Source organism: Zingiber officinale, chromosome 7B, assembly GCF_018446385.1.
Source record: "Zingiber officinale cultivar Zhangliang chromosome 7B, Zo_v1.1, whole genome shotgun sequence".
Classification (NCBI taxonomy): domain Eukaryota; kingdom Viridiplantae; phylum Streptophyta; class Magnoliopsida; order Zingiberales; family Zingiberaceae; genus Zingiber; species Zingiber officinale.
In genome coordinates this window covers 104,730,131-104,745,457 of record NC_055999.1, presented here as the reverse complement: position 1 = coordinate 104,745,457, position 15,327 = coordinate 104,730,131, and the positions used below count along the sequence as shown (strand labels likewise).

The 15,327-nt window shown below is 37.8% G+C and overlaps 1 protein-coding gene across 2 annotated transcripts; it reads left to right on the top strand.

The window, feature by feature from the left end:
* The first annotated feature begins 1,288 nt into the window (after positions 1–1,288).
* LOC122006678 (U4/U6.U5 small nuclear ribonucleoprotein 27 kDa protein-like) lies at positions 1,289–13,707 on the top strand. Of its 2 annotated transcripts, XR_006118739.1 has the most exons (3): positions 1,289–2,039; positions 13,474–13,575; positions 13,657–13,707. XR_006118739.1 is itself a non-coding variant. In XM_042562264.1 (2 exons), the coding sequence occupies exon 1, from the start codon at positions 1,377–1,379 to the stop codon at positions 2,010–2,012; it is 636 nt and encodes a 211-aa protein (XP_042418198.1). In that variant the 5' UTR covers positions 1,289–1,376; the 3' UTR covers positions 2,013–2,039; positions 13,474–13,707. The 2 variants fall into 2 exon arrangements, 1 of the variants encoding a protein (XP_042418198.1); XM_042562264.1 differs by having other exon boundaries at positions 13,474–13,707.
* Positions 13,708–15,327: the final 1,620 nt, after the last annotated feature.

Sequence of the window (15,327 nt, the reverse complement as noted above, 5' to 3'; positions counted from 1 at the left end):
CTCACCATGTCAAGATTTTGAAATTCTGAATATCATAACGTCATTAGTGAGTTTTGTCCTAAACTCTTTGATGGATTTATGTACCTCTAATTTAAACCGAGTTTATTATACGCCTTACATCCTCCTGAGTGTAACCATATCCTCAAATGTGAATTTCATATCTTAGATAGAGAATTATGATTTTCTGAAGTTGGCACGACCTTGAGATGTTTTTGTCATGAAATTATTAGAGGATCTAGGCCTCTCATACTCACTCACCAATACTACCAAAGGATTCCTAGGATTCCCCTGATTCAAATCATGTCAAGATTTTAAAATTCTAGATATTATAAGGTCATCAGCGAGATATGGCCAAAACTTACTAATAGTCTTAAGCACCTTTAAGACACTTTAAACAAAGTTCATTGCACTCCTTATAAATTACTTGAGCGTAACTATGTCTTTGGACCTAGATTCCACAACCTAAATAGAGAGCTATGAATTTTGGAAATTTTCACAACCTTAAGACAATTTGACAAAAGCTCATTAAAGGTCTAAGCTTGCCATACTCACCAACGCCACAAAAGGGTTATTAAAACTCACCATTTCAAAATTTTGAAATTCTAGACATTTTAGAATCATCAAATGAGTTTTAGTCAAAACTTATCTTAAATAATTCCAAAACACTTCAAACCAAGTTCATTGCATTCTTTGCATCCTCCTAAGTGTAATGGACATAAATTTCATAACTTAAATAGAGAGCTATGAGCTTTAAAAATTGGTACAACCTTGAGATATTTTATCACGTGCTCATTAGAAGATTTAGGTGTCATAGTCACTCATTAAACTCACCAAAGGATTTCTAGGACTCTCTAGTTCATACCGTCAAAATTTTAAATATTGTAGCTTTATATTTTTTAATCAAAACTTATTGATGACGGCACATCTAAAACAGTTCAAACCAAAGTTGCTCATACATAAATTAGAGTATTAAGGTTTGGATATTAAATTTGGAACAGCTTAAAAATACTTCAATCAATCTCATTGCACTTTTTACCATTATAAGTTTTTGATAGTACGCAATCGATTGGAGTCAATGGAGCATAACAAATTTAATACCGTCTATATATTAGTGGATTATTCTTAATTAGTGGATTATTATTAGATCATCTATTAATAAAATAGGGGTATAATAAAAATAGATGCTCATTTTGCTAAATAAGAAACGCGGCATGTTAAATTGACCTTTTTTTTATTCCGGATAAATTTGGAAAATATTTCTCAGTGAAAGAAACCAGTCCAGATATTACTCCAAAATAAAATGGAAAAAAGCGCGTTTTTCGAATACTCGAGCAAAGCTCCAGCGGCTTAGGGCACACCAAAGCACCGAGCGATAGATGTCGGAGCGGCGGAGGGAGAGGGAAAAGCTTCGCGACCGCGAGAGGGACCGGGACCGAGAACGAGATCGAGAGCGGGACCGTGACCGTGACCGTGATCGAGACCGCGAACGCGACCGCGAGCGAGATCGAGATCGAGATCGAGATCGAGATCGAGATCGCGTGCGGAACAGAGACCGGGACCGGAAGCGCTCTCGATCCAGGTCCCCCTCCAGGTCGCGTTCCCGGTCTACTGAGCGCCATCGCCACCGCAACAGTCACAACAGGCGCTCCCGGTCCCCTTCCTCCGACGCTCACCGCCGGAAACGTCGTCGGGAGGACAGCGATGGCGAACGCGACCGCCATCGCTCCTCCTCCACAGTTCCCGCTAGCGGTGGATCCAAGGAACAAAAGAAGCAGGTCGGAGACGCTCCTGGGGGTGCAGAGGCTCTTGCCACTACAACTGACATAGACCCGGATGAGTTGGAGATGATGAACATGATGGGGATCCCAACGGGGTTCGATTCCACCAAAGGGAAGCCGGTTTCAGGGAACGACGTCAGTGGGGTGAAAGCGGTGACAAAGAGACAGCCAAGGCAGTACATGAATAGGAGGGGAGGGTTCAACCGTCCGTTGCCCCAAGAACGCAACCGCTAGGACCTTATCTCGGGATGGAAGGTTAAGGTTTGTCTCGGGCTCAACCTTTCAATTTCTCGTCTAGTTTTGTTTGCTACGAAACATTTTTTCTTTCTTTCTTTCTTTCCATCGAACTCTAATATCTCAAGTTTATGATTATTCAGAACTTTACTTTCCTCGAGAAAATGATTACCTCAGGCTACAATAAAACGGAAAGCATAATCTTGTGGGCTCTGAATAGGCACTCTGCTTTACTTCCGTTTCAGAGCATTAATTATAATGTTATGCACCATGTTTGCTATATGCAGCCTTAATATGTTTGTATTGGTTGACTAATATCTGCTACATTTCATTGTCTGTTTGTTCCAACTAATTTGGCTTAGCTACTTGAATTTTCTCACTTAATTGAGCTACACACAAGGCTATACGGCTAGTAAAATTCAAATCACGTATATCACTTTTGTCACATTAAGTATATAATTTATTGGTTGTCTTTGAACATGTCCATTTTGACTCAAGTTATTTGCCTTCTTATTATCTACTGGAGTTATAGCTGACTACTCTCTATATCTGCATTTTATTTTATAATTATCAGTGACTAAATGCACCCCCATCTAGCATTGTTATCTCTTCTATATTATTCTTGTTCCTGTCCGAAAGCGGAGAAGACGGAAAGCTAGGGACGTGGCTGGAAATTTGACCGGGGAAGACTCCACGTGCTCCTACAACACAAAAGCGTCAGTGCCGGGCCGGGAAGGGGTTCTCAGCATTGCCCTCCGATACTCAAGTCAGTCTTCAGCGATGTAGAAAATAGTAGGAAAACTGTAGCAAAAGAGCGTGTAGAATGATGAAGTTGCACGTACCTCTTCCTGTAGATGGGGCCACGCTTTTATAGTGCTATTGTAGCGCCTGTGCACGCATCTCAAAGCATGCACATGCTTTCCCAAGTATCCTAGAAAAGACAAGTCAAAAAAGTATCCCTGACACCTTTCCTTAAGAGAACATGCATATTTCTGATGTAATAACCTAAAGCTTCTACTGCACGATTTGTCTACGGAACATGAGTTGTCAGTGGCACAAACCTTCAAAAGAGTACGAGGAGATATACGGGTGAGTTCCACTGTAGGCCGAGCAGTGGTCGTTTGGTCGGGACACATTTGCTCAGTCGAGACACTTGCTCGGCTATGCCGCACCGAGCATTCTCCCTTCTCTTAGATTTCTTGTTGTCGAAGGGTTGCCTCTCATCCGGGAGGACGCGCCTCCCGCTTGACATGGACGGCGACGGGGGGATGTGTCGCCTGTTTGTCTCTTAACCTCGAGTTATCCGTTTAGCCTGACTCGTCTGCTTGGACATCTCGGTTCGTTCGTCCGTAACTCGCCCCCTCAGCTGGCTTTGACTCTTTCCTTGACCTTGACTTCCACGTCAGTCGGTCTTCCCCTACTTTGGCCTATCTTTGGTGGCCCCCCTTCATCACCGTATCAATTATTATTGTAATTACTAGAAGTATGGAATCATAGTCTTGTACAATTTTCTTCTTGTATTTGATTATTGAAAATGTTTACTCCCAAAATTTTTAAGATTCTTATAATAGGACACACAAATAGTTTCAGTTGAGAAATACGCTTTGCTTACATGAGTTTCTTTAACATTAAAATTTTAGATACAACTTTGCTAACCAGGATGTTCTATCACATTTAAGTAGAAGGTATAAGAACAATGCATTTAGCCATCACTGTGTGCAAGATGCTAATCTGCTTCAAAAATTTGTCGCAAAGAAATTTAGTTTACAAAGAAACTATTCTGTGATACTAGGATAACACACAAGTCATACGGCATAATAATAATGCATTTTGCCATGTTTGCAAGTTTCTAATCTTGTGGAACATCGTCATATATTGAAGACTATGTTCAGGCATTTTAGTGAATCTATTTTGGAACAAGGAGGAGGTACCCACCTTGATGAGACAAAGAGTTCATGGAATGAGCATTGAGATGAAGAAATGGATTCTTTCTTGAGTGAAAGAGGAGAAATTCAATTCTAAATAATGGTGATGTACACCAAAGGGGTTGTCAAAAGGGAGAAGTGAGAGATTCAAGATAGGAATCTCTACTTAACTTTGACAGTCAAGTAGACATAGGTCTTTAGATGACTTTTTGATTAATGTTAAAGGAAGGGAAGTGAAATGTTTAAGTTAGAAATCACATAGAGGATGGAATTTGGATGGATGGATAAATCTAATTTAAACATATTGTCAAATATCAAAAAAGGAGACGGTAGGTGCAATTAGGCTCCAACTTGGTCATATTGGGGAGAGTGTTGGTGCAATTACACCTAGCTTGGTCCTAGTAGACCAAGAGTTGGATTCTGATATTTGAATGATGTTGTAATGTAAGCTGAAGAGCAAGAATATTGAATTTGGATTGATGGATATTAGACATATATCCAATTAATTAAGTGTACTTTAAGTTGTCATTTAAGTCCTATTTAATTACACATATATCCAATTTTGAAAAACTTGCTAAATTTGCCAATTAATGGTGAAGCTTATTATAGAGGAATGGTTTGCTTGAGGATAAAATTTAACCTAGTTGAATATTACCTGTGTATATTTATTTACTTAGTCTAGGGATAATACGTTTCCATGACATTGCATATTACCTAGTCATATATTTGTCTAGTATAGGTATAAACGTTTCTTTGATAATAATAAATACATAAGTTGTATAAAACCTTTGGATATAAAAATAATGCTTACCTCAACTTGGCATCGGAGCCTTGTTCACCTCCTCTTGTTCCTGCTTCCCTCTCCTCCCTCCTTCATCCTTATCACAGGTCTTTCATGTATTCCCATCATGTGTCATCACCACTTCACCTAAAGTCATGTCTCACTCTGTTGGATGAAGATGCGGAGGTGGATGATATGGATGTGGGTGTGAAAGTTCTTAAATCTTAATACCCTTGTATCCAATGTACCACATTGATTATCAGTGTTCGAAATATTGCCCTAGGCAGCCGCCTAGGCGTTGTGCGGCGGCAGGCCGTGCCGGAAACCAAACCAACAAGGCGGAAGACCTAGGCGGCGGGGCCGCCTAGGCGATCCTCGGCGGGCTTCGGCGGCCATCGCAGGCTTCGGCGGGCTCGGCGAGCCTAGGTATTTTAGGCATAGTTTAGGTATTTGCCGAGGTACTTTGTTTCTTTCATTGCCGACTCTTTGTCTTCTCCGATCGCGGCGGAAGCTTCTCTGATCGCGGTGTGCTTCTAATAAGTTTTTATTTTTTGTTTCTGTTAATTTATTTTTTTGTTTCTCGATTCGTCGTCGCGACAACTCTCCGGCAACGCCGAACGCATTGCAGCGTCAGACATCGCCTGAAGCATTGCCTAACGCGCTGTACGCGTCCAGCGAAGTCCGACGTTGCTTCGAGCAATGCCGGTAGCGTCGCGATGCTTCTAGCTGCGCCAAAAGCTTTCTGTGACGCTACCGGCGCCGCTGGAAGCAATGTCGGACTTCGTCGGACGCACCGGATTCGTCCGGCGGAGCTTCCCGCGGCGCCGGAGGCCTCCCGCGAGGCGCCACTGGCAGCCGGTGGTGTCCGCACCGGCGTTTTTTTTTAAATTTTTTTTAGATTTAATAAATTAAAACAATTCCTAATTGGAATAATTTTCAATAATAGGGTTTATAAGTCTAATTAAATTATGATCCCAATTAAATATATTTAAAATTTAATTTTTTTATAATAAATATTATTAATTTATATAAAACAAATTTAAATATATAAAATTATATATAAAATTCTAATAAACATAATTACTTTATATAATCAGATTTAAATATATAAAATTATAAATAATATATTTAAAATTTTTAAATAAATCATATTAAATATTAATTTATATAACAGATTTAAAAAATTATAATAAATATTATCATTTATCAGATTTAAAAATATTTAAAATTTTAAAAAATATAATACATATTATTAATTTATATAAATCATATTTATAAATTTTATATATTATTAATTTATATTAATCAGATTTATAAATATTAAAATTTTAAAAATTCTAATAAATATTATTAATTTATATAGATCAGTTTTAAAAAATATGAAAATTAAATTAAAATTTAAAAAATTCCAATAAATATTATTAATTTATAATTTTATATATAAAACAGATTTAAAAATATAAAAAATAGATTTAAAATTTAATTTTTTTAAACAAATATCTAATAAATTTTATTAATTAGATTAACATATATAAAAAAATATTTTCAGACTTGTTAATGACTTAATGTTATATTTCATTATTTTGTATTGTATGGTATAATTAAATTTTATTATCATGTTATGTCTTGTTATATATAATTTTTTCAGATTATCTGTTATCAATGGCAAGCAATCCATCTTCGACAACATCTGTCACTCAACTAATCCGGGATTATTAGAAGAAAGTCAAATGTCATCGGATGGGAATTTGGGATATTGATTGATCCTAAGAACCTCGACAAAATTAAATGCAAGTTATGTGGAAAAATAATGTCAGGGGGAGTATATAGGATAAAGGAGCACATTGGAAATATACCTGGAAATGTATCTAATTGTCAAAAAGCATTTCATGAAGACAAAAATAAGTGCAAACAGGTTATTTTAAAAGGGTGGAACAGGAAGAACAAAATAATGGAAGAACAAAGTTGTAGAGCAGAGGTGGTTATTTCTCTAGACGAAGAAGGTCTTGAAATTGAAGGGATGGATGGAATTAAAAAACCTCTTCCACTTGGCCCCATGGATAGATATGCATTGGCAATTGCTCCAGAAAATGCAGGCTCCAGTGGAAGTAAAGTGCTTCGCCAAAAAAATATAAATGAAACTCTTTTCAAAGAGAAAACTCAACAAGTTCAACGATAGGTTGGGAGATGAGTTTATGAAAATGGAATCTCATTCAATGTTGTTGATAATGATAGCTTCAAGCAACTAATGGAGGCAGTGGGTCAATTTGGACCAAGATTCAATCCTCCAACTCAATATCAACTTAGGGAGTCACTATTGAAAGCCGAAGCTGAAAGAACAAAACAATTGCTAAAGAAACATGAAGATAATGGGCAAAGAATGGATGCTCGATCATGACAGATGCATGGAGTGATAGAAAAAGAAAGAAGCTTCTTAAATTTGTGTGTTAATTGCAAGGAGGGTACTACATTTTGAGTCTAAGGAGTCTGCAGAAGAGGCGCATACAACTAAACTTATTTTTGAGTATGTTGACAAGTGTGTTGAACAAGTAGGAGCTCAGAATATTATTCAGATTGTAACAGACAATGCCACCAACAATATAGTTGCAGCTAAATTGATGAGAGAAAAGCGACCTGAGATTTTTTGGAGTTCATGTGCAACTCACATAGTTAATCTCATGCTTGAAAGTATTGGCAAACATCCACGATATAAAAAGGTTATTGAGCAATCCAAGTCTTTTACCATTTTCATCTATGCTCACCAATCACCATAAGATTTTGTCATTGATGAGAAGTTTCACGAAGAAGAGAGACATAGTCCGACTAGGAGTTACCAGATTTGCATCAAATTTCCTTACATTACAAAGTTTGATTGAAAAAAAAGCTAGTTTAAGGGCCATGTTTACAAGTGATATGTGGGAGAAATATAAATGGTCAAAAACAAACAAAGGAAAATTGATTTACTCTACAGTGATGAGCATGAGTTTTTGGAATGGTGTGACACTTTGTTTGAAAATATTTGCTCCTTTGGTAAGAGTTTTTCGATTGGTAGATGGAGATAGAAAGCCATCGATGGAGTTTCTATGTGGTGAACTTCTTCAAGCTAAAGAAGATATCAAGGTGGCTTTGAACAACGTGGAATCAAATTATCAACCTATCATAGCCATTATTGAGTCAAAAATGAAGGTAGACTTGATACATCATTGCATACCACTGTTTTTTTTTGTTGAATCCTTATTTTTACTATAAAGATAGTTCTATTGCTCTTTATGAGGAGGTCGCGACGGGGATTTTTGAATGCATGAAAACTTTGCATGCCAATGAGTTAGATCTACAAGATACAATTATTAACAAAGAATTTTCAAAATATAGAGATAAGACTGGGTTATTTGGAAAAACATTGGCAGCAAAAGTATCTGAAAAAAATGATGATACATTTGATCCATGTGCATGGTGGAGTACATATGGTGCTCACACACCTAACTTGCTAAGGGTGGCATTGAGGATACTTTCATTAACTACAAGTTCATCTGGGTGTGAAAGAAATTGGAGTACATTTAAAGGAGTAAGTTTTAAAATTTCAGTCTTTAATTAAATTAGCTATAATTTTTAACGTCTATACTCTATATTCAGGTACTAACTATAATATTTACTTTCTCTATTTTTTTTAGATTCATACAAAGAAAAGAAATAGGTTGGATGCCAATAGGTTGAACAATCTAGTATTTGTCTAATTTAATGTTAGATTGTTGAACAAACAAAAAAGAGAAAAAGAAAGAAATGTCGATGTCCTTGCAAAAGATGCTTCAAATGCATAAGGTTGGATTGTGGATGGTGGGGAAGATGATGAAGTTGAACTAGGTTCCTGGCTCACTTGGCAAATGGTTGATGAAGCAAGTGGAGCAGATGAAAATCTATAACTCCGAAGAAGCTCTAGAGTGAGAGAACTTCATGAAAATGATTTTGCATCCGAAGAAGAAGAGGAGGATCACAATAATGATATTGAGTTTGTGTTCGATGAAAAACAAATTATTGAAAATTATGGAGAAGAAGTAGAATAAATATGAGTCTATGAGATATTATTAGTTGTGTAATTTTGAACTCATTTTGTTAAGACATGATTTATGTTATTCAACAATTATATTTTGCTTAGTGGTTACTGGTTCACAATGCATTGTAATCTTGAATTGAACTATTGCTACTATTTTCTAATGTTTTCCACCACTAAAGTTGTTTTAGCTTATAGCAAGGTTTTAAAATTCGAGTTGGATATATGTTCTACTGTTTACTACATGATTATGATAACTTACTGCATATTCTACTATTCAACTATTTCTTTTACTCGTATTTACTGAGTCTAGTATATTTCCTTTGCACAAAACTATTAGTTTTCTTTTATAGTTTTTCATTTTTTGATATTGGAAAGTATGCATTTATTTCAGCATACATAGTTATATCTCCATTGCTATAAAATTGTTTAAGACAACATTTAGATTTGCATATGACATTGTCCTCAGTCCACATGAAACAAGGGATACCGAGGAATTCGCCTAGCGGCGTCTAGCCCCCGCCTAGGCGGCCTAGGCGCTAGGCGTTGGTTTGCCGCCCGACTAACGCCTAGCGAATTTTAGAACCTTGCTGATTATACATGAGAACATTGCTGGAATAAGTGTTGATGCCTACCATGATATCTATATCTTTGAAAACTAAGCAGCCACAAATAGTAACCATCAGTTCTATTGAATATGAACAATTTCTAGACTATAGTTCCTCCAATTGATCCAATTTTATTGTGACTTCTTGAACTTCGTTCATAGTTTTGCACCTGTGATAACACCGTAAACTTCATAGATTGATTCTGACACATCCTCATATATGACAGGTAATTACAAATTGTTTCCTACCCTTCTTCTCTCTAATATATGACTTATTTTTGTTTCGAATGACTCTCATATATCAATTAAAGGATAGAATTTTATATATGCCTCAATAATATTCAACACTCTTTTATATTTTGAACTTTTCTATGAATTTACTATCAATTAGTACCCTTACAGAATCACTAAATTTTTTATGATTTTCTATCCTACATGGAATTTTCAAGATCTGCGAATGTAGAAGATGATTAATAGAGGTTATAAATCTGATATATTCTTCCACTTAGATGATCACTTCTTTCCTAGTGCTCTTTCTACCACAATTATGATTTAATATCTGCAGCATTGTCGACTCACTTATCCCTGTCTTTTAAAGGTTAAAGGCTGATAGTATTCCACCCTCAACTAAGTTTCAATGTGAAACCCGTGAGTAGTAAGTATCACCGTGCATCTATTCCCTCTAATACTAGGTAATGTATCTTCTCGTTTTTGCCTTATTCACTCAAAAATAGGTTCTAAGTCTGGTATTCACGGTCTAATACTCTTGAACATGCTTGCATTTTAAAAGTTAAAAGACGAACTATTCCACCCTCCTTAACTAAGTTTCAATGTGGAACATGCAAGTTGAGTAAGCATCACTATGTATCGTTCCTATATACTCATGAATGCACTTCTTCATTTTGCCTTGTTCACTCATAAATATGTTCTAAATCTAGTATCCACTATCTAGCACTCTTGAACATGCCTCTTCTTCCTTTTTCTCATAAACGTCACTTTTCCTTTTTTCTGTTTAATTTTTGTTGATGATTGCACGTATATGACATAAAGTTACTTGCTTAAAGTCTGTTACATATGCTAGAGGCAAGCTTGTAACATGGAAGAGTAAGAAACAAAATGTCGTTGCGCGATTTGGTGTCGAAGTAGAATACAAAGCAATGATACAAACAACCTGTGAGATGATGCAGATAAAAATCCTTGATCTTCATCTTCTTCTTCTTCTTGGCTTTAACATTACAGAATCAATGGATATGCCTTGTGTTGGTCCCTTTGGAGGCCGGCAAGAGGGGAGGGGTGAATTGCCCTACAAAATAAAACTCGAACCTTTCTCGGATTTCAACTATATCATAAACACTTGTAATAAAAAGTAGAGACTAAGTAAAGAAATCATACACCAGAGATTTACTTGGTTTGCAATCAGAGAATTGCTAATCCAAGGAAAGTAAGCGCACTATGATCTCCTCTGGGTGGAGAAGCCTCTTTACAACGTTGACAGCACAAATGAAAAGAACACAACTGAAAGCACAGAAAGAATTGATTACAATTACAAGTGAGTTGTTATGAATGTGTATACCAGTACTATATTTATAGTACTGGTCCGGGCGCCTGGAAGGAGTTCCGGGCGCCCTGGAGGGGATAAAATTCTATCCCCAACGATCAGATCGCGTTTGACGCGATCCTGGTCAAAATCCAGCTCCGGACGCCCGGAAGGGTTCCGGGCGCCCCGGAGGGCTCCGGGCGCCCCGGAGCCCAAAGTTAACAACGTTGACTTTTTCGCCTCCGGTTCAGCTCGTCTCGGTCCGGGTCTTGTTCGCTCCAGCTCCGCTAGCTTGGGTGATCTTGGCGATCCGGAATAGGGCTCACCTGAACTCAAATTCCGGCCTTCTCCTCGAGCAGCCTTCCTTCCCGGTTTCTCGTCCCTCGAACGCCGCGCACGTTCTCGTCCACCGGTGTACTCTTCCGCGGTCACCTCGTCCCTCGGATGCACCGAGCCCGTCGGCTCTCTCCTCGTGCCGTCCTTCTCGCTAGCCGCGTCTTCCGCTCGACTTCCTGTGTTCCTAAGCTCCTGCACACTTAGACACATGGGTTAAACAAACGCAGGACCTAACTTAGCTTGTTTGATCACATCAAAACATCTTGGGGTTCCAACACCTTGTAGCATGGAAGAGTAAGAAAAATGTGGCTGCACAATTTAGTCTGAAAGAATAATAGAGAACAATGACACGTATAACCTATAAGATGATGTGGATAAAAGCCTTATCTTCATCTTGATTTTAATATTAAAATACTAATGGATATTCATCCTGGCAGTCATTCAAGTATTACATTGCAAGCAATCTAGTATTTCATGAGTGCACAAAATACATTGAAGTGGTCGCCTCACTAGAAATTCACGTGTAAATAAATGATTAGCATGCAGATCATATGTTTCAAAGAACAAATCGCTGAGGTATACTTCTACTTTAGTTATTTTTCTACATAACAAGGTGAGCTGGATAGATAATTTTGAATATTACCTAGTTGTATATTTACCTAGTTTTGGGATTATTGGTATTCCTGATATCTATAAATACATAAGTAGTAAACACATTTTGAATATGAAAAGTTAAACTTTTATGCTTTGTTTACTTGAGTTAAACTTTTATGCTTTGTTTACTTGGGAGGGTGGAAATAGAAACTATGGAAAGATTTCCACAATGGAAAATTTTCCCTTGTTTTTACTTCGTAAAAATGGATGAATTGTTTTCCTTTTTTTTTGTTTACCAGACGGACAGATGGAAATATGATTTCGTCCATGGATCAATTTTTGATCTTTTTTTTATCTGCCCAAATCGGATGGAAACAATTTCCTTCCTCTCTCTTGCATGGCAACACAGCGCCATTGGGTCAGCAAACCCATGCGAGGTGATGACCTTGTGTGACCAATGGCCATGAGCAAGGCGGCGACCTCGCCTGGCCAACGGCCACGAGCAAGGCGGCGACCTTGCCTGGCCGACGGCCACAAGCAAGGCGACGATCTCGCGTGGCCAACGACCACAAGCAAGGCAACCATCTCGCATGGCCGACAACTACGAGCGAGACGGCAATCTTGCTCAGTTGCTGTCGGCAGCCACGTGCGAGGCGATGACCTCCCACGATCGGGGGCCCCACTTGAGGCAGCGACCTCGCGTGGCCAGAGGCCTCGAGTGAGGCGGTGACCTTATGTGGTTGGAGGCCCCGCGCGAGGCACCGACCAAGGGCGATCGGAGGCCCCTCACATGGTTGTAGGCCTTACGCGAGGCGGCGACCTCGGGCGGTCGGAGGCCCCATGTGAGCCGACAACCTCGTGCTGCCGGAGGCCTCGTGCTAGGCAGTGACCCCGCGTGACCGGAGGCCCTGCACGAGGAAGCGACCTCGCGCGGCCGGACGCAGTATGTCGGCCCCTTGTGCCGCTTGCAGCCCTGTTCGAGGTCGACACCTTATGCAAATGGCAGCCCTGCGTCAGGCAGCGACGAGCCTGTGAGAGTGAGGTAGCCTCACACAGCCAAGTCTGACGGCTCTTCTGTGCCTGTCCGTGATTTTTTTGTTTCCTTTGTTTCTTTTCCTTGGATTCTTTTCTTTTCTTTTTCCTTTCTCTTTAACCTTCCCTATGGATTTTTTTCCACCGGCAATTCCTTTCCTTCCCCTTTCCATCCTTCGGAGTAAACATAGCCTTAAGGAAATCCTCTAGAAGGTTATTTAGAAGCAGAGAAGATTCACTAGATAAGAACATGAAAAAGGGAGAGGTAACCAAATAAGATGCCTTGGTGAGAGAAGATACTCAGGCTATATATAAATTATGTATAGCATTAATGGAGGTTGGTGGTGAGAATGATTGTTTTTCAATTTTCATCATATTTACATAATCCAACAAAAATTTCTTAAATTGGATGATATTCTCATAGGATGGTCTGTTAGTAAACTTGAAAGTGTTCTGCAAATTCTACACGCAGAAGAAAAAAATAGTTCCTTTTCATCAGAAGAGCATGTTGGTTATGTTATTCCCTATATTCTGAATTATTATCTTGGAGAGTGGCATGCGTGTTTACTAAATTATTGACCTGAAGTTTTCTTTATTCCAGGACTCCAAATCGGCGCCTACTGATTTGGACAAGCTGTGAATCTCATGAATTCAGTCCAGGAAAGTGGCCAGTCATCGTAGGGCAAGGATTTTCTGCTTTGATGTAACACATTTAAGACTTAGTTTTTATTTGTTAAACATCTTCATGGAACTAGGATAAGCAGCACTACGTGTTTCATCACAGATTTGCTCCTGTACTGAAACCATTGGTTATGATGCAGTTTCTTCATATACATTGGTGAGCTCTGGAAATTGTTGCATATCGGTTTCGATTTAGTTTTGGATACTAACTTAGACTTGCCCTCCCAGTCTGTTGTGCAGAAATCTGGCTGCAGTTCTGCCCCTTGTCATAGAAACGTCATTGGTTGCAGCGCAATGTTTTGACTCGGTATATATTAAAAGATTGCCATGTTCTTATCTATCATATTAAGTTAGTTTGGGGTCTAGTGGCCCTTCTAATTTCAGAAATCTTTTATTGTTTTTGAAATCATACTTAATTTATTTTCCAAGTTGTATTCCATTTGTTTAGGCCTTCAGACTCCTTACAGCTCTGCTATATCATCGAGTTTTGGTGGTTTGGATGGGTGTGTAGTTTCTCCCTCTAGTTTAGGGGCAGCAAATGGCAATTTTATTTAAGATTATTTTAAAATAAACTATTTGATAAATATATTAAACAAAAATCATGATAATTTATTTATGTTTGACTTATGTTGTTTCTTGTAATTTTATTAATTGCATTTTATCTTTTTTTACGTATCTTGTCTAAATTCAAACTCTGTTTATTTCATTAGATTTTGCTGCCCTCAAGTAAAATTTAGGTAGGGCTTCATATTCTCATAATATAAGGCAAGTCAACCATCTAAAATTTGACCTGTACAATCTGGGCAGGCTCCTCTCTAAAGGTCATAGTTAAATTAATTGTTTCTAATCTCAATTCTTTTTTTTTTTCTTCTTCTTGTTATTAGTAATGCTTCCCCTATCCAAGTTACTCCAATCCCATCTTTTAGAACATATTGTTATGCAATACATTGACCGGGTTGCCAATGTCGATCGGTGTTTCTCACCAAACAGTCGACGACTTAGACTTGAATAACAAGCCCATCCCGATGGCTATAGCTTACTCATGCTTAACATGCAGGGCAAAGCGTGATGATTTTGTTATTCCATTAAACTTCTATTTGTTGCTGTTCTCACTATCACACCTCAAACCCTTATGATCAAGTGTCTCTAGTTTTGATAGGATCTTTGAGCGTTATTTCTTGCTCTCTTTGCACATCTTATTTCGTCAACCAAAAATTCCTCAAGTACCTCTTTAAGTAGTAAATAGTGGTAAATACCAATTATGATCAAATATAGACTGTTTAAGTAATGTAGGGCGACCTAATTAAATGCTCTTAGCTAAAAATAGTCGACAAATAGTAAGTATTGATAAATTTTAACTATGACTAGATAGAGACTCCTAGGTCCTTTAGGATCGCATTATGCTTTCATATTTCCTAGTGCGAGTTATAAATTCAAATTAAAGGGACCTTTAGGATCTCATATATTCTGTTACATTATTTATTTCTTTACATTGTCAACTACTTTGGCAAAAACTACTTGATAATCAATATGAACTATGAATTGGTAAATTTCAATTATAACTAAAAATAATTTTAAATATTTCATTTATGCTCATGCGTTTTCCTATTTGAGCAATCTAAATTTGTCAAATATTGTTTGGTCAGAATTCTTTGACAAGCATTTTATGATTGCGAATTCCAATGAACACCACAAATGAACTTCAAATAATTTTGTTTTTGTTTAATAGTTGCTACCATGTATTCAATTCTATTAATTTTGGGTTAACTGATTC

Bases quoted from the DNA above. Each gene is read 5' to 3' on its own strand.
- LOC122006678 (XM_042562264.1), top strand. From the start codon at position 1,377: ATGTCGGAGCGGCGGAGGGAGAGGGAAAAGCTTCGCGACCGCGAGAGG.